The sequence below is a fragment of the Telopea speciosissima genome, chromosome 2, assembly GCF_018873765.1.
Source record: "Telopea speciosissima isolate NSW1024214 ecotype Mountain lineage chromosome 2, Tspe_v1, whole genome shotgun sequence".
Taxonomy (NCBI): domain Eukaryota; kingdom Viridiplantae; phylum Streptophyta; class Magnoliopsida; order Proteales; family Proteaceae; genus Telopea; species Telopea speciosissima.
Window position 1 is genome coordinate 9,966,172 of NC_057917.1, and position 22,412 is coordinate 9,988,583.

Sequence of the window (22,412 nt, forward strand, 5' to 3'; positions counted from 1 at the left end):
CTTGGAGAGGGGCAATGCAGAAGACCCGGAAGGGGCGACAGATGGAGGCAGAGGCACAGAGCCTGAAACGCCATCATCATCAGGAGAAGTACGGGGAAGGAGGACACGCACACCAGAGCTCGTTACATGGGCATGTCCTGGACCACCCTTCCGCTTTGCTCCAACAGCCACAAGCGCAGAAGCACCACCAACATCGGTCACTCCAGCAGATGGACCACCCTGAGAAGCGGCCTTCCTCCATAGATTGCCACGGAGCAAACTGAAGTCCGGACGCATATCCACTGCATAGACCGCCTAACCAGTTAGATGACATATATATTCAAATACAAACATGCCAATCAAGTACAAAAGACAGTGCTCTTACCAGGACTCAGCTTCCAAAGGGACAGGAAGGCCTCCGAGTCCAACTCCAGGACGTGGAACGGATCGTGACCCAGGCACAGCTTGAGGGAGTCACCCTCAAAATCACTCAGCTCAAGCCCCTGATTGACCCTCTTGAGGTCAATGACTTCCCTAACAGTCCGTAGTGGGCATCGGGGGACCGTGGCAAAAAAGAAGTGATCCCTCCAATACTTCGCATTGCTAGTGATCCTCGTGAAAAGTTCCACAGAGGCATAGGGCCCCTTGAGCACGCGGCGAGCAAAGTGATAACATCCATGATTTCCTTTCTTCAACAGATAAAAGTGGGAGAACAGGGGAACAGTGGCGGCACGCCCCAGGCGGGCGAAAAAGACATAGAAACCCAAGATCACCCTCCAAGAATTGGGCAACACCTGCCCAGGGGTGAGGTGCCAATACTCTAACACCAACTCGACAAAGCGAGGGATAGGAAGGCGAACACCCTGGAGAAAAAAGGAACGGTAGAGACAGATCTCATCTGCACGGTGAGAGAAGGCATACTCGCCAGGTCCAGGAGTACGCAACATGACCTCAGCGAGAATATGAAACTCCTCACGGAGGGAGACCAAGTCAGAAGGTGGCAAGATGCTAGCAACATGGCCCAACCTATCAGCAGGATCGGCGACTGAGGACGCCGCCCCAGAGGGCCTACGATCCCTACTGGGACCAGAGACACTAGAAGGTCCCACACCTCCATCAATAGCACTGGGGGAGGGTATAGACGATGGAGTACCCATAGAAGAAGGCGATCCTGGGGAACGCTCCTCTGAAGTTCCAACCCCGACTGAAGCAGGGCCAAGGTCACCCGAAAACGACATGAACGACAAGAGAGGAATGGACTACTTACTCGAGAAAGCGATCTCCCAGATGAGAAGCTAGCAAGAAAAATGAAATGAAGGCCACCTACAAAGTATAAATAGCAGATCCATCACAGACAAGAAGAAGAAAAGTGAAGAAGTATGAGGGTCCATCACACCCACGCCGCGGCCACCATAGGCGTGGCCTCATACCCTCAGGCGGCGGCCACCCGGGCGTGGCCTCACGCAGGCGCGGCGACCAGGCGGCCTCATGCCCGCAGGCGCGGTGACCAGGCAGCCTCACACCCGCAGGCACGACCACCCCAAGCGCGGCCCCACGCCCGTAGGCGCGGCCACCCAGGTGCGGCCTCACTCCCCACAGGCGCGGCCAGCACGCCCCATAGGCATGGCCACCCAGGCGTGGCCTCATGCCCCACAAGAGCCGCAACCCAGGCGCGGCCTCATACCCCACAGGCACGGCCTCACGCCCCACAGGTGCGGCCACCCTAGGCGAGGCCACACTCGCAGGCGCGGCCTCACCTAGGCGCAGCCCTGCATAAAAAAATTTAAAAAAAAAAAAAGAAAAAGAAAGAGAAGGGGTTGAACTTACCTCAGGGGAAGGCGATCGCACAGGGAGGCAGGCACACGACGACGCCGCCACACCACAGGCACGATCAAGTGACAGAGACCACCAGAGGCAAGGTACTCAAGCTAAGCACCACTCAAGCCCTCCAAGCAAACAAGGCACCAAGTGAGCACAAAGCAAACACAAGGACCGACAATCAAGCAAAATGGATACTAGTCTAGGTGACCCAAAGACAAGCACATGGTTGGCACCAAAAAGAGGACAAAAGACAAAAAGTAGAATGCAAAGGGAAAATTAAAGAAGAGTAAAATGGGAGACAAAAAGTAAGAAAGAGAAATGAGAAGTGAAAGAAGAAAAAGTGAAGGAGAGGAACATATATCTACAAAAAACAAAAGAAGAAAAAGTGTAGGAGGAAAGGTTTGAACCCCCAACCTCTCCTACCTCGTTAATGGATTTACAGGTAAGCCCCGCAAAGAAAGTTTATTCGCAGCGGACCCCTCACTATGTAAAGGCATCTACTCTCTTGGACATCTTATCTCAAGAGAGTGGGGGTGCAAATGATACATCCAAGATTCACCGAACCAATCAGCGGTCGCCACGTGTCATAGGGCGACCCGCTCCAGAACCAAGGAGAACAAATCGGGGGTCCCACCCGGGCGCGGCCAGCACCCAGGCGTGGCCTGCACCCAGGCGTGGCCTCACCCAGGCGCGGCCTGCACCCAGGCATGGCCTCTCACCTAGGCGGGCCTGCACCCAGGCGACATCGTGGACGCGGACGTGATGTACACGGACACCGGGGCCACTTGTCTATGATCCAATCGTGTCACTGTAGACTCATGTCACCACCAGGGCTCTAGGCCACCGCTTAGAAGTCACATCACCCAGACGGATTCAAGCACCAATAACGTTATCACCACACGCGGATATCTATCCAACAAGGATCTTGATACCACCAGGACACTCCCTCCCGCGGGGAGATGGCCAATCAGGATAGAGCCCCGTTACCAAGGGCCTCTATCCACTCAACGGCACAATCGCCATCAAACTGGGACTCTCCACACCGCCATACACTACTATAAAAGGCAAGGTACACAACCCCAGAGGGGACAACTAAAACTCATATTGAGTAATCACTATTCATCTGTTTGCTCAGGAGATCTAACTTTGGCATCGGAGAGCCCTAGGCTGGAACCATACCAGTTCTCTCTGTTGACCCCTTGGTCCACTTGCAGGTGACGGCACTCGCAGGACCGCTCGACGATTTCTTGACGCAACACTTACCAACCAAAAAAATAAAATAAAATTTCCTATTAAACCAATTAAGCCTATACATATAACTCATACATTCAACTTATTCTCCTGCGCATCCCTACCATCTTTGCTTACTTTTCCTCATTCCATTGCGTACGAGGAGAGTAGATTTCTGATAAGGTAATTTCTACTTCATTTCATATTCTTACAATCCGAAAACAAATATGCTCCAGAGATATGTATTAAGTTCTTTATAACCTTTTGCTTTTATTCTCATGTATCATTAACCAGATATGTTAAAGCCTCATTTTTTTGGGTAATAGAAATAAAGGCAATACAAACATATGGGTTTCGGATTATGTTCAACTCCCGATAGCTCTGCACAACAGGAAGTTTTGATCCGAGAGGTTATGCTAAATTAGTTACCGCACCATTTGAGGCCCAAAATATGGCTATTGAACTATTGATAAAGGAATTTGAAGTTTGATTGCGGTAGCCTTGACTATAAGCCAATGTTTTCCCATGGAATTATAATGGACCCTCCGTTATAAATCTTTACAACAATAGGCCTTAGAAGCATTTTGGTTGGAACCACCAAAATTTCACAAAACATTTGGTTTTGACGAAGGTCAAAATGGAAGCGGGTGTGACTTGGTAGGAATGTAGAGTTTCAACTCAATTTTAGTTCGAAACAGTGCATATAAAAGAATTGTTTTGATTGCAATTAATCGAAATTTTGAATCATTTTGTGAGTTTCGAGTGATTTCGCTTGTTAGGTTATTATTTTTGGCCAAATCATCTATATTTCTTGGTGGAATAAAGTGTCGCGGACTACTACAATCCATGTAAATCAACGACTTACCGCATTTGAGTAAGATTTGTGTACGATACAAATATAGAATACCCTTATCGGAACTCTATGTGTATTGACATAGAGTTGGAGGAGGACCCATTTTTAATTGGCATTTTAACATTGGTTGAATATTTATAATTGACTATTTGTAACACTTTTACTTGTAACACTTTGACATTTTATAATGTTAAATGGTTTTTTCTTTATTTGTAATGCACATTTAAGTTTTTTGATTGAATTTCATCTGTTTTTTTTTTTTTGGGGTAGAATTTCATCTGTTTAGTACCAAATTATGTGTACCGTAAGTTATATTTGAGAAAATATACAACAAGGTACACTATACACTGCCAACTTTGGATACAAAATCAAATTAACTTTTTTCATATGTTTTTTTTTTAAACAATCTTAAGGTTCAAATATATTCAGAGATGCCTTAATTAGGGTTTTCACGAAGTTTCAAACCAAAATAAGATCATTTAACCATCGAAATACTCTGTCGAATCCATCAGTTGAAAAATACAAGGGTTCAGATCGAAAAACGAAATTTCGAACCTTACTCTAAAAAAAAAAACACAAAGAAAAGCAACATTCATTTGAAACATTGTAAGGTTGGCCCACTTGTTGGTTTAATATTTTAAGGGGCGCTGTTCTCTGTGCCGCAACGCAGGCTACGCCCAGGCACATGGAGGTGGGTGCAATGACCACCCTGCCCTCCTAAGTGGCAGGCCCATGTGTCTGGGCACAGTCTACGCTGTACCACAAAAAACATTCTCCCATATTTTAAATATGGAAAAAAGGTTGAGTATGCTAGCACCCTATGTGCCTCTCTCTCCATTAAAGGGTATGATAGTCGTATTAAGGAAGGAAGAGAGAGATAGAAACATAAGGTGCTACCGTACGGTATACCTAACATACCCGTCCCTCTCCTTAACTATATCCTATTTGAGTAAAGTAATTTTTTTTTGTGAAAAAACACTTAAAAATTACAAAAACAAGGGCAAACCCAGTCAAACTTAAGACAGACCTGGCTGGACCTGGTTTTATTTTAAGCCCCGACATAGCCCAGCTTATTTGCGCCCCAATCTTGGAGTCAACTTCACCAAATTTTAACCTCATCTAACTGACCATGTGATATAAATACGTAGGCCATCATCCTGGACCCCCAGGTGATCAAATAAAAAATCCCGTTCAAAAGATAGAGAGAGAAAGAGATAGGCTGACCAGGGCGCGCAATTTGCCCGCCACTTTTCCAGTGACAGAATGGGAATTTCACTTCCCCAATAGCCTTGATGCAAGCCTTGACAAAAAATAAACGAAAAGGATCGCTTGTTGCCGAGATATGCCCGTAAGATTCGTGCCACGTCAGCCCTAATTTCTTCGCACGGCGCATATCCAATCCATGATGCGTGAGCGTCACACAGTCCCAATTCCAAAATCCCAACTCCCACGATACAGCAGATCCGTACGTGCGATTTGCACGTGTGGACGGTGACGTAATCCTTATCCGTTGGTTGAACAACGCCGAAAGGAAGAGAAGATGAAGACTTCTCAGCAATTTGCCCTTAATTTATTGGTTAAATTACATGTTTAGATTCTCATTTATTGCACCACCGAAGGATGTGTAAAACGGAAGCTATAGTACGTCACTATTCCAGTAACCCCACCTGACAAAAAGATGAAATAAGTAACAGCAAACCCATGTTCCCCATTACATTTAGTTAAATTTCAAAAATGCCCTCCTTCTGTTACAATTTTATCAAAAAGAGATTGACAAAAAAAGGTCTTTTAGGGGTGTCAAAATCCGGTCCTGTGCTTGGTTTTAGTAATCGGTGTCTGTATCGGGCCTCTTGACGAATATCGATCCAGATCGGCATGTATCAGTTTAGATCATATAGATTTACACTAGTTTTTAAAGAAAAATCCGATATTTTAACCCTTGATTATAATCGATTAATCGATACAGGATTGACTAGGAATCAGAATCGGCCAATCCTACTCTGATTCCTCAAACCACGATGCTATTCGTGGTTTTGGTTTAGTATTGATGGATTGGATCTAACAATTTTGCCTTTCAAAATATTGATACGAGGTTTTTAGACTATTTTGGCTTCTTGTGTTTCGACATCAATGATATAGTATTGGTATCGACCACATACAATATGGTCGATCCAATCTTGATAGGTTGTCAAACTTGGAATTGAAACGGGTAAATCGGTCTGAACTAAGATGAAATAGCCTGGCCCGAATCGAGACGAAGTCTTATTGGGTTGGATTTGGTTTGGAGGATTACGATCTTAAAATTGAACCAAACCAAATCGAAAACCAAAAGAACCTGAAACTAAACTGAAACCGGCTCAAAACTTGGATCGAAAATTGCAACCAAATCGATCTACCTCGATAAAAAAGCGATAACAACCCGAAACCCATTTAAAAACATTTTTTTGGCTATAGTTTTATATAAATGTGGATGGCAAGCCGAACCCAAACAGGCCTGAAAATGAAACCAATCGTATTAACAAACCGATACAAGAAATCGATATAAACCCAAAACAAAACCAAGTTGAAACTGAACTTGTCTTATTGGTTTGGTTTCAGTTTCACCGTTCTCACACCGAAACCGACCGATTGACACCCCTACTTGATACTTAAAACCATGGTCCTGAGTAAAGGGTGTCAGATTTCAATTTGCACTATTTAGATCGATCGAAACTGACCGATTCAATTTGGACCGAATCAAACACTTATCGATTTGGTTTCAGATTGGAGTTTTATAGAATCGATAAATCGAAACAACCAAGATCAACCGAATACATTGACCGGGAAAAAAACCAAACCGAATAAAAAAGCGATAGCTCGATAAGAAACCTAAAACCATAAAAAATCAGAATTTTCCTTTTGATTTCCTTATGCATACACATAAATTCTGCCTAACCAAAGTCAACCGAGACCCAGACTAATTTATTACTGGTTGGCAACCAACCACTGGCTACGTTAGAAGGGCAAACTGGTCATTTAAAATGAGCGTGTTGGGAGGCACGTTTCAACCTTTAGCGGCCATTCTCGCGTGAGGGTAAAACGGTATAATTAGAAACATGGAAAGGGTATTATAGGAACAAATCTGAAGACATTAAAGGAGACGAGGAGTGGGCCCCAGCTAGGGCAGAACGATTTAAAAAGAAAAAGAAAACAAAAGAAAAAGAAAGTGAAAACAGTGAAGAAAAGAAAGAAAGAAATTTAGCGGACTTGAAACTGGATTGAATTCCGATTAATGGTATCGTGAGATACCCTCTCTCTCACTCTCTCTTTTCTCTCTATCTTTTGAATCCAGGCTGGTTGTCTCTTATCGGCTTACGTTCGGCGCCTTCTCCACAGACGGTGAGAGAGATTGACGGAAGGCGAGGGTTGCGAAGAAACGGGCGGCAATTGTTTCGTTGCTTTTTGTTTTTTCTTTTTCTTCAAGAGGAAACTTCGATAGGTAGCAGGTCTATTTTTTTCCCTGGATCTGGTACTGGAAACCCTAGACGGTGAGGTTCTTCAGCTTTGGTTGTGGAGATTGCTCTCTTGGTGCTTCGAGGGCGTTGGGAGGGCGGAGGGAGGAGCTGTGGTGTTCTCCGTTATTTATCTTCCTTATCCTGGTTGCCGATGCTATTGGCTGTTTTCTCATGCCGCCGGAACCATCGCACTGGGATCGGAAGGATCTCTTGAAGGAGAAGAAGCTTGAGAGGTCGGATGCCCTAGGCTCTGTTGCAAGATGGAGGGATTTTCATCAAGGATCCCGCGACTTAGCTCGATGTGGTTCGAACGACTTTCGCCGCCTTCAAGGTGCGTTTCCTTCCTCTTCAATTGGATTTGTGAGCCTGTTATATTCCATCCTTTGCCTTTTGCAATGGGTAGATGTGCTGCGAAAGTTGGCAAACCAATTGTTTTTGCAAGACGAGGGGAAAAAAGTATTTCCGCCTCCCGCTTTTGACGAATATGTTCTCTTCTTACTCGTTTCCTTTTTTTCTCTTAACAACCCCGTCTATTTCTGAATCGTCGGATACGTTTTGTCTCTTTAGATTTCAATTTTTTTGGCTGGTTTTTTGCACAGATCTAAGTTTCTCTTCACCTCCCTGTATGCATTTCTTTCTTGCGACTTTGGTTTCCAATTTTCTGAAAAAACTAGGGCTTTTTCAATTTCTGCGAGTCTAGTGTGGTGCTTGGTTTGATTTTGTTTGTAATGTTTGTAATTTTCCTTTTTTTTTTGTAAAATTATCTTCTGAAGGTCATGGTAAGCAGGGTGGTTACCAGCTATTCTCCGAAGATTCTGGTTATGGATGTACGATTTCGCGGTCTATTGAGAGAATGGGGGATGATGATATCTGCCGGCCTTCTGCTTCCCTTGGAGAGGTAAAATACGGGCGGAACAGCAGGGAAAGTAAAGGATTCTGCAGCCAGAAGGAATGGAAAGGAGCGCACCTGTGGGAGAAGGCGAGGGAAACGGATGCATCTTTTAGCTCGTCAGGCAGGCAGCTTGAGATGAATTCTCAGAGGTCAGTCAATGATCTGCTAACATACTCATCTCACCTTCATGTTGACATTGAAACCTCGTCATGCGACCAACTCAACTACAAAGATCACCATGATATGATGGGTGGTGCCAATGGCTTCGCCACAGGCCACAAATATGACAAAGATAACTCGCTTGGATCAATCACCTGGAAGCCACTGAAATGGACCCGTTCTGGTAGCTTGTCATCACGTGGCTCTGGTTTCAGCCATTCCAGTAGCAGTAGGAGTATCAAAGCCGATTCGGATGGGACAAAGTCTGAGTTACAGCATGGGAAAGTGCCTCCAGTCCGTTCACCTTCTGGGTATGCTTCTGCTGTTGTAAACTCTGCTGCTCCTTTTGAAGATTCATGTTGTAGGAAGAAGCAGCGACTTGGATGGGGCCAGGGTCTGGCAAAGTATGAGAAGCAGAAGGTCGAAGTTCCTGATGAAACTATTGGCAAGAGTGCGTTGGTTTCATGTTCGAACAACAATCACACTACGCATGGTCCTGTTGCAAGTCTATCCGAGAAAAGCCCTCGAGTCACAGGTCTATCAGAATGTGCCTCTCCTGCAACTCCCTCTTCTGTTGCATGGAGTTCATCACCAGGTATGCCTCTTTGTTCCATTAAATTTCCTGTTACAAGTGTTAACTTTGTGGTCTTCTGATGACAATTAAGATCTTAAATTGGTGAAAAGGAATTTGACCTTTTTGGGAGTTCGGGAGTGTTTTGTCAGGGTTGTTTTTTCGGCCAGAGTTCTCTGCTCATTCTCAATATTGTGGTTCCTTTTGGATCTTACGACTAGTAGTATCCATATTGTACAATTCTGCACAGGTTCTTGGACAATTTTCCTGTTCCATGTACCTTTGAATCAACATAGGATAGACACATGCTGCTAGGTTTCCTGGTAACAGGTCAACCTTTTTTGCATTGACACTCTAATGGTAATATACAGGACTCATCTTTTTTGGTATTGACGTCCCCACATAATTTTGTTATTTTTTCCATTCCACTTATTAATTTTGTCTATGACAAGGGAATCAACTTTTTCCTAATATTCTCTGATTTCTATTATCATCTCATTTAGAGGTTAAAGTGCTTCCCTTGAGAAATCGAATTTTCCCCTTTGGGGGGGGGGGGGGGCTGTAGATTTTCTGTAAAAAGTGAAATTATCTCGTATGGACATTAAATCAGACTACTTTTTTTTGTACCTCTAGGATCCTTCTCATCAAGTAGTTTGAATGAAGCTCTGCAACTGGGTGCATCATTTATAGTTTATATGAGAATTATTTATTACCATTTCAATTCTTGATTTTGATCCATATTCATTATTGTTCTGAACTTTCTACACAGCATGCACAAACACTCTTTCTGTTATATACCTATATAAGTTTTTGATTCATCTCTTCCATCAAAGGGAGCTTATTGTCCTTTACCTATTTTTCATGCTTTGGGACTGGTTTTGTAGTGTATATTTGAGTTCTGGCATGCTTCTTGTACTGCTTGCTTTCCTGGTGTCTTTTCTGTTTAAATAGTTTGATTTGATGTTTTCAATTGTAGGACTCTGTAAGCTTTTGTTTGAGTATGGACTATGGAGTGGGAGTGGAGCATTTGTTGAAATGTTCTTGCTTCTGCATGAGTTTCTCTTGCCTTTTATGTTTTCAGAGTTGGCAAGTCTCTGCCTGTGCTGTTTAGGCTTACCTCAAACTCATGGTTTATAGGTATTGTATGAACCAATTAAGCTGTAGTCTGTAGGAAATCATTGGAAGAATATCATTATGGGTTGTTCATTACTTCTGTTGGAAGGTTAATAAAGTACTCAAGGTTGATAGGTATCGTATGAACCAATTAGGCTGTTGTCTGTAGGAAATGGTTGGAAGAATATCATTACTGGCTGTTCATTACTTCTGTTGGAAGGTTAATGAAGTTATATTTTATAGTTTCCTTTTTCTTTGAGATATAGCTGATGTCATATAAATCCTGAGATTATCAGCCGTACAGTTGGTGTCATGATCTCTCTCTCTCTCTCTAATATGTTCCTGGTTTCTCGGGATTTCTTCAGAATTAGAAACATGTGAATGTGTTTCTCATATGGGCATACTTATTTTGCTTGTCAACTGTTAAGTTTTTCCAAACATTAGTGACTGATACTGGTGACATGTTCTTATCTGCATTACGTGACTGTCTTTCAAGTCATTCACCCGTTGCACTACTTATATCTTGTTGCTACAGGTGTTGATGACAAATCATATAGTAAGGGGGCAAATATTGATAATGATATGAGTAATTTAAGTGATTCACCAGTGCAAGGATTTCAGAGTTGCCTTGAGGAGTTCTCTCTAAGTCTGGAGAATTTGGAGATCAATCCCATGAATAATTTAAGCTCCCTAGTTGCTGACTTGCTGCAAGTTGAGGATGCAAGCTCTGGTGACTCTTGCTTTGTGAGATCTACTGCCACGAATAAGTTGCTGATACTAAAAAGTAATATCCTGAAGGCACTAGAGAAGACAGATTTTGAAATTGATTTATTTGATACTGAACTTAAGTCATTGAATTTTGAATCAGAAATTGGTGTTTCTTGTTTAAGATTAAGAGGGTCGGATTCATTGCAAGTGACACCCAAAGATTGTGATGATGTATGTGATGCATCTAATGTGTTGCCAAATCCAGCTCCCTTGCATGTAGCTTCTTTTGGTGATATCGTTGAGGAGAAGCCGATGCTTCACAATGATACATTGGAAAAAGTATACGCTGGAGTTGGGGATGAGGATATTGAGAGTCCAGGAACTGCCACATCTAAGTTTGGGGAACTGCCATCTATGGAAAATCCAGACTTTTCAGCAGATATGTTAAAGCATGAGGAATCTTCTGTAGATTTTGTGGCAGCCAGATCAACAACTGCTGGCGCACTATGTTTATTTCCCTCTGATGCGAAAAATCCAGTGGTTGTTTCTGGGGCAGAGGATGCAGATCCCCTTGTTGATATCAGTACCACTGCTCAGATTTCCAGTGGCTTGAGCTCACATGATGACCCAGATTGTAAATTTCATGCTTCTATATTTGCTTCCAACAAAGATACTGCAAGAAAAGCGTTTGAAGTATTTAATAAACAGTTGCCCTCTGAGCAACATCAAGTTGATATTTTGGGAGCTAGTAGTGTCTTTTGCCTACAAAAGAGGGCGCTTGTCAAGGAGAAGCTTGCGGCAAGGAAATGTTTCCTTCGATTCAAGGAGCGAGTTCTTACCCTGAAGTTTAGGGCATTTCAGCACTTGTGGAAGGAAGACATGCGGTTACTTTCAATGAGGAAGAGTCGGCCGAAGTCTCAGAAGCGGTTTGAATTGAGCTCACGATCATTGCATGCTGGGCACCAGAAAAATCGATCATCTATCCGTTCTCGGTTTACTTCACCTGGTAAGATGATTCATATCATTTGATCCTGTAATTTCATCTTGCTTACCGAAAAATGGAAATGAATTAAATTCTCATCAATTTTAAGAACTTACTGTAGCTTTCAAAGCTTGGGAAACAATTTAGAAACAGCTTACTTTTCTGCTCTTATTAGTTCTTTGGTTTTGATTTTCTTTTGGAGATTTGTCTTCTAATGGATTTAACTGGTCAAGCGGATATTTTCTGGGGAATGGGTGAATGGTATTTATTACCTCGAGAGTTTCTTTTGGTCTCAGTTTTCTTATGTCATTGCCTCAGGATGTAATCATTTTGCATACAAAAAATTAATTTGTGAGCATTGAACTGATTTGACTGGAAGATAAGTTGACCGTGATGTGCGTTTCCTTTTCTGGGAAATATAACCCTATTATAGAACTGGTGGAGCTAAGAAACGTTATAAATAGATGTTTACCCATTTACTTCAGAGTAGTTGGCATATCCTGTTAGATGCTCCAAAATAGATGTTCTCGTGTCTGTGTGACATAAGTTGTGGTTAGGGTTGAATATAATTAGTAAGGCTGAAGTAAGAGAATGCATGTTGTCTTTGCATGACTTGTTTCAAATTGAGCTTGCAAGTTTCTAGTCTTTATTCATGCATTCATCCGTGCTGAATCCTGGATTATTGACCATGAATTTGTAACTGTTTAGCAACATATGGACTTAAAAAATTTCTCATTTTGCTGTGCAATGTCATTACAATTATTTTACTGAAAGCTTATACTACGTCTTGCTTCATGCTTTATGAATTGAGCAAACTATTGTCATTCTGGTTAGGGTAATTAGTTTTCATCTTCTCTTTCATTTGAAAGTTTCCCTTTCATTTCATGATCATCACTTCTCCGGCTATGGTACTATTCTAGGGAGGGATGATATGCCCTAGTTTATGAGTTTGGTACTACAGGCACACATGATAAACAATCTTATTGGTGAGATTATCAATTAAAGAAGTAAAACTTATGAATGAAGCAAAGATACCATCATTTGTGGGTTTCAGGAAGGATTCAATCATATGAATGTTCTTGTGAGCAGTATCGTTATCACTTGGTCTTTAAAATGTTTTACTATATTTATTGTTTTACTATATTTATTTTGATATTGTCCGTTCCCCCTGGCCCCCTCCAAAAAAAAAAAAAAAGAGGGGCCAATTTCCAAGGTGAATGTGGAATTCAATCCCAAGACCTGACAACAACATTCCAGTGTAGCTGGAACCTTCAATTTATGATGGAATGGTTTTTTTTGCAAACCTTGCTCAATGCTCTGCTTCCTATTTCATTGGCTAAGATTTAAAAAATGTAGATTATGGAAACCACACATGTATACAATGAAAATTGGATTTTTAATGATGAATTTGTTAAATATTGAGTCTGTTTGCGTTTCCATGTCTCTGCCTCCCTCTTTGTTATAGGCTTATAGCTCATTTTGTTAACTAATCATTTTTCCATATCAATGCTATGATTGGTAGATTTTAAGATTGGTGTTTGCTGTTCTCTTTTGGATAGCAGATTGCTATTTTTTCCACCTTGGAGTTTCTTGGGATAACGGCTTTCAAATTTGGGTTTCGTTGGGCAAAATATTTATCTCTTCATGAGGAGAACCTTTAAATAATACAACCGTTACAATAGAAATATCCACCTCTAACAATTATTTCAGCTTTCTAATAACAAGAACTTGCTAACTGCGAAAAACACCCAGAACACATTATGTGATATGTGTCAGAAGTACTCATAAGAGAATTATACCGACACCTTTCTTGCAATTGATGCAATTAGGTGATCATCTGAGAAAAATTCCCCTCATTTATTCAGGTTATGTTGAGTTATGAGGGGTAAGAGATATCACTCTCACCCTGGGGGAGATGGGCAACCTCTGATTATTATACGAAATATAATAACCCCCCATCTTGGATTTGACTCTTCTTTTTGAAGTTTTTTTTTTTAGTTTTCTTTGATATTGTCTAGAATTATTTATTTATTTATTTATTTTACGTTTTCTTCTACTGTGTTGTCAGGGATTGACCACCTCTATGCAAACTTTATGTAGGTTCTCAATGTATATATTAAATAAAAAAAGAATTAAATTTTATTTAGTGGTGCTTTATGTAGAGAAAAAGGAAATGATGTTGAATATGTGGAGTCTTTTCTCCCTAGGAATCCTTAAAGATGAATCGCTTTTATGACACTGAAAAATTATTATTTTCAGAATGTGTAAAACGATCTGGTGTATTAACTTAATTTAGTTGAACTTTGCTGGGAAATGAGTTGTGGATTTGATACCTTGATGAACTGTCCTCCCACTTTTTCAATTATAGAGTGCTGGTATGTACCTCTTAAGGATTGCAAATTGTGTCGTAGTGGTTGTGATGCAGGAGCAATTTCTTGGACCGGACTAAACCTGTTGGTGAACCCATATAAAGGTGAACCGGGTCCAAGTGGGTTTTTAGGTTCAGTAGGATATTTAGGAATTATTTTATTTTGGGAAATATATGTAATCCTTTATTTTTGGTAGCTATCAAGGAAATTTCGAATTTGAATTTTATTGTGTTTCTATTTTTTTAGTCTAGGTTTTAATACGTAAGTAGGAGTCTTTATTTTTGGGTTTTATAAATAGAAGTGTTACCAATGATTAAAGTAGATTTGAGAATGAATTTTATTGAGTTGTTTATGGTACCGGTTGGTATGGTAGCAATGGTCGTGTGACCCCTCTCTTGCCCCTCTGAAATCTCTTCTTTTCTCTCTTCCTCCCCTTCTTCTTTCTCACATCTCATCTTCACTCTCGAACTACTCTGTGTGTGCATTACTTGTAGTTCTCAGATGTTAGTTTGAAACTCCTTCAGTCTTCAACCGCTCTCCCTGAAATTTCATATGTGCAATCCTTAGCAGACAGACGGTGATTTAACCTGGGAAGCTTGGCATCCATATCTCCTGTGTGTAGTGAGATTTTATCTGTTGTTGGAACCTGCAACTGTATCAGCCTGCTGATCTGATTTCAGAGTTTCAATCTCAACTATTTGGCAATTCGATCTGCTGCTGGCTGCATTCATGAGGCTTAGGAGTTGGGATACCCCATCGAAATTTCTACTTGGTCTGGCTCCTATCAACAGAGTTTTTGCATCCATAAACCTGCAAGGTTTCCGCTGGTTTTGTTGAGTGTTAAGGAGAAGACACCCTTCTTCCCAACGATCCTATTTTATCTCCTTCGTGTAAATTTTTTTAACTATAACTTTCCAAATGTACCCATTCCTTTAGCTTTTATTCAGCACTATCCTTGGTCTTAATTTTCATTCCAAGATTGCAGGTCACCTTAATAAGAGACTTTTCCCTTTCGTTCTTATTTCTTGTGATTTATATCTCCAATAAATTACGAGATTGCCATTCCTTTCAATTGATCGCAGCCTATTATTTATGGTGGGCCCATAACCAATTCAAGTAGGGTTTTCGATTCCTGGATTCACATCAGTTTGGTATTTCATTCTAAGTATTCAAAATATTTGATGCGACTTTTAATTCATAATGGGATTTCGGTTTCGTCTTCATAGTTTTCATGACTTGTATCCTGGTTTTTTAGTACTGGCGGTTCTTTGGTTGTCTCTAACATGTTTTGCTGCCCTACATAGTTTTTCAATTTTATTGCTGAAAAAATCTTATTTGTTGGCATTGATAGTTGTCATCCTTGGTGGATTGATGATGTTACTAAATACTTGATCTTCAGTTATTGGAGTCTTTAATGGCGCCTTGTGAAACAAGGCAGTTTTTGAATATTGTGTAATTTACTTCTATTTAGTTGTAGTAGCATTTCATGATTCCAGTTTCAAATTCCCTTCAATTGTGTAGTTATGAATGCCGATTCATATATGCAAGAAATCTGTTAAAGTTGTTTTTGATCTCCAAGAGTTTTTTTTTTTGGAGTTGTAAAGACAGATCATTCCTGGGGTTAAATGGGTGAGTTATCCTGTGGAAGATGGATATGCTAGTGGAAAATTTGGCTTTTGAGGTCTTCTCTTCTGCCAGTTATGCTCCAAAAAGATAATGCACTCGAAGTACTTGCTCATTCTAGTTGTCATAAAAGCATTCATTATTATTATTGTGATATGGGCGTTTGTAAGATGGCTTTATGGTGTTTATGCTTATTACTAGTTCAATGGTTCTACCAATTGATACAAGATTTTTGAGTTTTTTACTAATGGCTTTGGGGTTAGGTAATAATGGATAATTGGATGTATGGTTTGTAAAAAATACTGAGAAACTTTCGCAACCTTTTGTTCAACAAAATCTTGGTTGCAGGTTTTGGAATTTTATTTTGGCTTTGGGAGAATAACAGAATCATAGGCCTGAAACTGACTCTTCTCATTAGAGGTCACTCTTTTGCATTAGATTTCACAAGTTGTACATGTTCGCGCATCAGCCAAAATAAATTCAAATTTGCAAGTCTTCTCTGCTTGCTTCTCTGGGGAAAATGGGCAAGATGTGAATTTCTACTGCTGATAGAGTGCATGCAATGCTTTATGTTGTCTGCAAACTTCACTGGTGGCTTTTGTAAATGGATCAGTAGCCATCAGACAACTGATTAATTAAAGTCATTTGATTGTCAAAGATGGTTTTTGATACATTACTATTGCTTGGATGTTTCACATGTAAAGATTATATAGTCATCTAGGCTTACAATTCTTCAGCCGGCTTGGAATATGGGGACGTCAATAAATCTATTATATAGACCCAGGAAAGATGGCATGGTTTTTAATCCGGAGTAGACCTGTGAATATATGTTATGGTCATACTTCTGTAATCGGTATTTTGAAATAATGTGTGATGGTATGGTTTCTAATCCTTGTTATGGGCTGCTTGAATGTTCTGCAATATGTGGCCGACTCTGATAAATCTGATAGTGGTGCTGGATGAAATAAGAATGTTAGAATATAAAGGCGGCCTAATTCCTTGGAGATGCTGGACAGCATTTAGGCATTACTCTTATAATACCATACGAGGGTACTATCTGACTGGTATAAACCCCTCCCCCATTTTAACACTACAACTAGTTTAACAACCTCGATAGGGTTGAAATCTGGTTTAGACTTTCCTCAAGGGTAAGCTCATTTCTTATCCCTTTTTGGCAGTGTACTAAACAACAAAATTGTTTCGAAAGCAGTTTCTATGGGTCTGAAGCTTTTCATTATGTTTAGGATTTGTTGTTGAGAAACTTCTTTCAAGCAACTAGCGTGTTGTTGCTGTTTATAGTCGGTCAGGTTTTTCTTTAAGTTCGGAATCTAACTACCTTAGTCAAAATCAATATTTGATCCATTATGTTTTATCATATTTGGATTTGTCAACTTAATTGTATTGTAAATGGTTCTTTTTGTTTTGTTATTGATATTTCTTGAAGATGCTTTTTCCGTGGTTGTGTATCTTATCTTTCCGCATGTTTATATGCTGCAGCAGGTAATTTGACACTGGTCCCTACAACGGAGATTGAAGATTTTGCCAGCAAGCTACTGTCAGATTCCCAAATTAAACTTTACAGGAATAGTCTGAAAATGCCTGCTTTAATCTTGGATGAGAAGGAGAGGAATCTTTCAAGGTTCAATACAGCAAATGGATTAGTTGAGGATCCCTGTGCTGTCGAGAAGGAAAGGTCAATGATCAATCCATGGACTTCTAAGGAGAAGGAAATTTTCATGGAGATGCTTGCCACATTTGGGAAGGACTTCAGAAAAATTGCATCTTTTCTTGAGCACAAAACAATTGCTGATTGCATTGCGTTCTACTACAAAAACCAGAAATCAGAGAGTTTTGAAAAAATAAAGAAAAGATTGGAACTGAGAAAGCAAGAAAAAATTTACCCTACAAATACTTACCTGGTAACATCAGGAAAGAAGTGGAATCGAGAGGCTAATGCTGCTTCCCTTGATATGTTAGGAGCAGCTTCTGTGATTGCCGCTCAAGCTGATGAAAGCATGAAAATTCATTGTGGGGAAAAGTTTTTTTCAGGGGGGGTTCGTGGCTATAAAACATCTCGAGGTGATGATGCTGGTTTGGAAGGGTCGAGCAGTGTTGATATTCTTGCAAATGAGAAAGAAGCTGCAGCTGCTGATGTGTTGGCTGGAATATGTGGTGCTCTATCATCTGAAGCAATGAGCTCTTGTGTTACAAGTTCTGTTGACCCAGGGGAAGGTTTTCAGGAGTGGAAGAGTCAGAAGCAAAGCTACAGAAACAGTCGACCTTTGACACCAGAGGTTTTGCAGCATGTGGATGATGAGGAAACTTGTTCAGATGATAGTTGTGGGGAGTTGGATTCAGTGGATTGGACTGATGATGAGAAGTCCATTTTAATCCAGGCACTGAGAACTTATGGTAAGGATTTTGTGAAAATCTCCCGTTATGTTGGGACAAAGTCAAGAGATCAATGCAGAATCTTCTTCAGTAAGGCACAAAAGTGTCTTGGCCTGGATGTGAATCATCCTGGGCAAAACAATGATGGAATGCCAGTAAGTGATACCAATGGAGGAAGGAGTGACACTGAAGATGCTTGTGTTGTGGAGATGGAGTCTGCCATTTGCAGTACTCAATCATCCTCCAGGATGGATGTTGACTTGCCATTGGACATGGATACATCTGGGAATGCTGGGACCACTAACTTGCAGAATGACATGGATGGATCTATCGAGATAAAACGAATGGGGCAATCAGAACAAGAAGATTCTGAGAAAGAGTTGGGAACTGTTGTTGCTGAAGATGATCAGCCTCTGCCAGAGAGAAGTTTTGATGGTGACATCAAGTCAATGGAACTGGAGGGAGTTAAGATTAGTGCAGCTCAATATTTTACTTTGGCTGATGATGCTGTTAAAGTAGAGGTTGCACCAAGATCTGAGCAGCATGTTGAAAAAGTACATGGAAGAGAATCCACTCAGACAACCATTGCTCCTGTGGATGAACCTATAAGTGCTGGAGGAACAAAGGGAACTGAAGGATCAAAATTGAATTCTACAGTTGAGCTCCATGCTGATCCAGGTGCTGCTTGTGAGCATATAATGCGTTCAGAGGGATCACAGTCTGCAGTTTCTGAAAATGGCCTAGATGATAGAAGACATGCAAAGTTTAGTGCAGATACAAATAGCAATGCCAGTACTTCATGTTGCAATCCATCAGACTCTGCCAAAAACAATGCTTCTGGCATTGTGGAGGATGGATGCATACACCCTGGTTTCAATTTTACTTCCAGTATACAGCCCAAGGTCTCTTTGGAGTTTCTTTCGTCTGTTCATAAGCCTCAGATTATATCATGGCCCCAGAAGGAGAACCGTCCTCTGTCTGCAAGTGTAGAATTGCAGGATTCTTCTGTTGTTCATACTGAGAATCATACTAGACAGCCAACATCATCGTTGTCATCAACTCTAAATGTTGAGGAGCATGGAAACAAGCAGCGTCTGAGATCTTCTAATACAGATATATACCATCAGTATCTTTTGGGACAGTCGTTGAATCGGGGCGACACATCACAGATACTCAGAGGCTATCCTCTCCGTGTGTTGAACAAGAAAGAGATGAATGCGGAAGTAGACAACAAAAGCTATGGGAAGTCCTCCATCGTTCATAATTTCTCAAAGGTGAGCAGAGATCAGCATTCGCATCAGCATTTGGTGCAGGACTTGTATCAGGAGAAGTGCAATGGTTCAATACTTCCCCATCCAGTGGCTGAGCTTCCTCTTCTGTCCAGAACTCAAGAACAGCCCGCAAGTGATCATCTCAGACCCCATTCTTTGAGTAACTCAGATACAGCAGAACACTCACGCAGGACCGGTGATGTCAAATTGTTTGGTCAAATTCTTAGTCATCCCTTACCTTTGCAGAAGCAAAATCCCACCAGTCACAAGGGTGATGACAAGAGTTTGTCTCCTGAAACTAATGGCATTCCATTTAAGTTACAATTCACTCCTGATAGAGGGGTTGATTGTGCTTCAGTTATGTCGAAGGTCGATCCTAGCAAGTATTCAAGCTTGGACGATTTCCCCACGAGGAGTTATGGTTTTTGGGATGGGAATCGGATACAGACTGGGCTACCATCATTGCCAGATTCTGCCATCTTATTGGCAAAATATCCTGCTGCATTTGCAGATTTCCCGACATCTTCATGCAGGGTTGAGCAGCAGCCACCGTCTCCAGTTGTGAAGAGGAATGATTGTATCTCTGTTTTCCAGAGTAAAGATGAGGGCGATAGTGGTGGTGGTGGTGGAGCACTGCCTGATATTAAAGTGTACAGGACCTATGATGGAACAAAAGTGCAGCCATTTGCAGTAGATATGAAGCGCCATGACGTGCTTTTAGAGATGCAGAAACGGAATGGTTACGAGGGTGTGCCGAGCTTTCAACAGCAAGGAAGAGTTGTGGGAATGAATGTTGTAGGGGGAAGCATCCTGATGGGAGGAAATTGTGCAGTTTCGGACCCGGTTGCAGCCATGCAAATGCATTATGCCACAGCCGAAAGGTATGGTGGGCAGGCTAGCTTGAGAGAAGAATCTTGGAGACGTGGAGACTTAGGCAGGTAGCGTAGTAGAAAGAGCAGCAGCAAATAGCAAAGATCGTCATTGGGTAGGTGGTCAAGAGGGGCCAATTTATTTGGTCCTCGGTGGCGTTCAGGAAGATAATTCTGTTTTAGGTCACATTTGTACAATACTTTTGTAAAACCTCAGATTCGAATGGAACCAAAGGGAAGATATGGGGGATGGCTCTGTCCATCATCTCACTTCGTCAGAAAAAATCTTAGGAGCTTTTGTATTATGTCCCCCATTGTATTTGTTGTATTGGATGGAAGATACAGAAAAATAATCTGGAAGATTTTGGGAGAGGAGACTATCTTGGTCGCTGGCATTGCTATGCCTTTCTTTTTGGATCTCCCAGTTTTCGTCTCACTATTCATTCTTGCAGCAGTTGAGACGGCGCAGGAACCATGAATTATCATTACCATGTACATAGTCATTTACTAGCCTTTTTAAGAGCTTATTCTTGCCATTCTAATGACTCTTATTGCTCTTTTCGTTTTTTGCCTCAAATTTGTCTAGCAAGTTCTGTAATAGAGGATGTTCTGCCTTGTACCATGAGGAGCTATAATTGTTGCAGAGAGAAAAGCTTGTTAATTGGGGGGCTCTGGTAAGTATGATTTTTGAGTGTCTTCTAACTTTGGTGTTCTTAAATCTGGAACCCCATCCGGCTCTCTCTTACCACTGCCTCCTTTGTACGCTTTAGGTGTTGCGGATTTGCAGGGGCAGTATTTTCTGGCATCAATTCCTTCGGACGCTTGAGGACAAAAATTGGACCACGACTCACGTGTATCTGGTAACTACTGGAACTAATGCCCGTGACGGCATGTTATAGTAGATCCACGTATGGATATGGGCCCTCCTACGCAGGTAGCCGTTAGAGTTTTATTTTCGTTAATAATTTTTCAGAACATGTGAAGAAGCCCGGCCAAGCAGCCATATCTTCTGAGGTAGGCGGAGCACCAGCTTCGTTAGACTTGGTCCAGTCATCAGCCATTGCTGTTAGGGTGTCATCGGTTTGATTCTAATTTTTACTGCTTTAGGATTCAAATAGAAATTGAATAAAAACAGGATTTTTTTTTTTTGGGATTTGGATCTTCCAATGAATTTCCAATAGGCATCCTACGGCTGGGCTGTGCTGTAGCGTTGGGATGTGTGCAGCCCAGCCCAGCTAGTGATACCTCATTGGGACAAATCCTTTGGTTTAAGTAAAAATAACAAAATAAAGTTCTACGAATCTATATCGACACCCTTAGCTGGCGGGTTCCCTAATCTGAGATGGCTGGGCACACTGTCGGTGTACTCTTACGCCCACTATTTTTCTCTCCTTTTTGGAATGATCCCTGCCTATATTGTTGGACTTTAATCTGTTGCTGTAACTGCAGCGCTGCTGTACTCATCGTGCGGCGCTGCAGGTGCCATGTGTGCACAGTGGGCCTCACATGACACATGGCACTTGCAGCGTCGCACGATGAGTACAACAGCAGATAAAAATCCCTATCTTGTATTCCTGCACGCTTACCCCGCTGAATTGTTATCCCCTTTAATTCACTGCCCCCTTCAATTCCTCACATGGGGTTGGAAATGACCATCCTACCACCTGCCCAAAAACACTACCCAAGGTGAGGTCCACTCCCCCCTGTTAGAGGAATTGGAGGTAATAATTATTCCCCCCTCCCCTCCCAACAAAGAGAAGCTTATTTTAGTGGTTAACTAGTCCATCTAATTCTAGGAATGAAGCTATATTTTGGATGAAATGTAAAATTTTTTAATAAAATAGAAAATTATTTACATCGGTACAGACCTCACTGATAAGGCATAAATCACATCACCAATCGGAAGCTGCCACGCGGCCTAGCCGAGGACAGCCCGATAATCGAACCGAGTAGTGCGGAGTCGGGCCGACCCGACCACCGACAGAGTTGGCATTTTGTCTCCTGTGTGTCGAGCATCAGCATCGTGGGGTGCCACCCAAATCAGCCATCGACTCCACGTCGACCTCACAGCTGTCAGTCGAGGCCGA

General features: G+C 41.6%; 1 protein-coding gene across 4 annotated transcripts; it reads left to right on the forward strand.

Annotated features, from left to right (window-relative positions):
- The first annotated feature begins 7,361 nt into the window (after nucleotides 1-7,361).
- LOC122650077 lies at nucleotides 7,362-20,812 on the forward strand. 4 transcript variants are annotated; one of them, XM_043843373.1, is made up of 4 exons: nucleotides 7,362-7,708; nucleotides 8,151-9,023; nucleotides 10,648-11,826; nucleotides 17,292-20,812. In XM_043843373.1, the coding sequence occupies exons 1-4, from the start codon at nucleotides 7,549-7,551 to the stop codon at nucleotides 20,396-20,398; spliced, it is 5,319 nt and encodes a 1,772-aa protein (XP_043699308.1). In that variant the 5' UTR covers nucleotides 7,362-7,548; the 3' UTR covers nucleotides 20,399-20,812. The 4 variants fall into 4 exon arrangements, with proteins under 4 accessions (XP_043699308.1, XP_043699309.1, XP_043699310.1 ...); XM_043843374.1 differs by having other exon boundaries at nucleotides 17,295-20,812; XM_043843375.1 differs by having other exon boundaries at nucleotides 8,196-9,023.
- Nucleotides 20,813-22,412: the final 1,600 nt, after the last annotated feature.

Excerpts from the sequence above, each read along its gene's own strand:
- LOC122650077 (XM_043843373.1), top strand. The coding sequence starts at position 7,549 with ATGCCGCCGGAACCATCGCACTGGGATCGGAAGGATCTCTTGAAGGAG. Across the intron at positions 7,709-8,150 it reads CGACTTTCGCCGCCTTCAAG|GTCATGGTAAGCAGGGTGGT; the intron begins GTGCGTTTCCTT and ends TATCTTCTGAAG. Across the intron at positions 9,024-10,647 it reads TGCATGGAGTTCATCACCAG|GTGTTGATGACAAATCATAT; the intron begins GTATGCCTCTTT and ends TTGTTGCTACAG.